The 1,338-nt window shown below is 46.0% G+C and overlaps 1 protein-coding gene across 1 annotated transcript; it reads right to left on the bottom strand.

The window, feature by feature from the left end:
• Positions 1-346: 346 nt before the first annotated feature.
• LOC126764644 (uncharacterized) lies at positions 347-940 on the bottom strand. The gene has a single exon (XM_050482306.1). It carries the CDS (start codon positions 938-940, stop codon positions 347-349), a length of 594 nt encoding a protein of 197 aa, XP_050338263.1.
• Positions 941-1,338: the final 398 nt, after the last annotated feature.

Raw genomic sequence — 1,338 nt, 5'->3', positions numbered from 1 at the left:
CGCTTTTTCGCCACCGCTACGCACCGCGAGTTATCTCCATCCAGTTACCTACATACGTACATATATCAATAACTTTTTAAACGTACATACATAAGTATACTTTTATATTGTGCATTAACATTACGTACAGCCAATCTAGCGCTGATCTCTATTGTGAAATAAATTGAAGTTGAAACCGGAGATTTTATTTTAAAATTCCTAAAGTTTGGCAAAAGTGGTAAGTGAGGTGTGCTGTGAAGGTGTGTGTGACGGTTGTGACGTGATGTGATGTGATGTGAGGTGATGCGATGTGGTATGTTGCAGAACGTTCATAGTTCATGTGAACATCCCGGCCCCCCTAGGCGAGTTAATCGGCTAGGAGCCTCTGCAGCTGTTGCAATGTGTTTAGTACAGCGCTCAACCCTGTTGAGCGTCGTTGTTGCTGACGATGAGCGTGGCGTGGCGGAGATGGCCGTGTACGTGTTGTGGTTGATTGGCTGCTTCGTCGTCGCCGGATAGCATCGCTGCGTAGTCCCTTACGGGTGTTGGTGCTACTTTCCGACGGATTGGCTCGACGGGGAAAACGATGAAATAGAGTGTGATGGGGCCTCTGGCAATATTGACAGGCGCCGTCGGCCCAGCACTCTATGGTGGCGTGGTCATCTGCCAGGCAGGTCATGAAATGCCCATGGGCTCTTGCAACCTTTTTTCTTTGAGCGGGCTTCGTGCTCTTAAAAATGGTGCATCGTTTCAGGGCGTGTGGGCGATGGCACAGGCTGCAACATGGAGGCCCCTGTGGCTCCAATAGCTGCTCTTCCCTAATCTCCCTGACTGCTTCGGTGGATGGCAGTGGTCGCATAACCCTGGTCTTTGGAGCGGCAACGGGTGCAGCCGACGCTTTGCGTATGGCGATTTCGGACCTTATGGTGTTGGAGGTGGTTTGGGTCTCCTCTACGTCCATTTCTAAGGGAATATAAAATTGTATTAAATTGATTTTGTTTATAATATTAGAATGTAGTTGTTGTAGCTACATATCTATACATACATATGTATATGTATAATACGTTGATCTTCAACGCGCTTGTTTGAATTTATTTGTTGTGTACGGATTATAAAGCGGGTTAATTTCGAATTAGCGGAATTGATTTATTATTTTTCGATAAATTTTGCGAGCTATTTTGCAGTTTTGGTTGAAATTGTTCTTCGCTGTTTGGAAGAAAACACAGTTTAGTGACTGGTCGAGTTAATATGCCGGTTTGTGTTCGAACATCGACTACTCGTATGTGACCATCTGATCCTCGATGAACCTTTTCAATGCGGCCTAGTCGCCATTCTGTTGGAGGAAGGCATTCGTCCTGT

This window comes from Bactrocera neohumeralis, unplaced genomic scaffold, assembly GCF_024586455.1.
Source record: "Bactrocera neohumeralis isolate Rockhampton unplaced genomic scaffold, APGP_CSIRO_Bneo_wtdbg2-racon-allhic-juicebox.fasta_v2 cluster09, whole genome shotgun sequence".
Lineage (NCBI taxonomy): Eukaryota > Metazoa > Arthropoda > Insecta > Diptera > Tephritidae > Bactrocera > Bactrocera neohumeralis.
Note: the sequence above shows the minus strand (reverse complement) of the source record. Positions and strands in the feature narration are given on the sequence as shown.

Excerpts from the sequence above, each read along its gene's own strand:
- LOC126764644 (XM_050482306.1), bottom strand. The coding sequence starts at position 940 with ATGGACGTAGAGGAGACCCAAACCACCTCCAACACCATAAGGTCCGAA.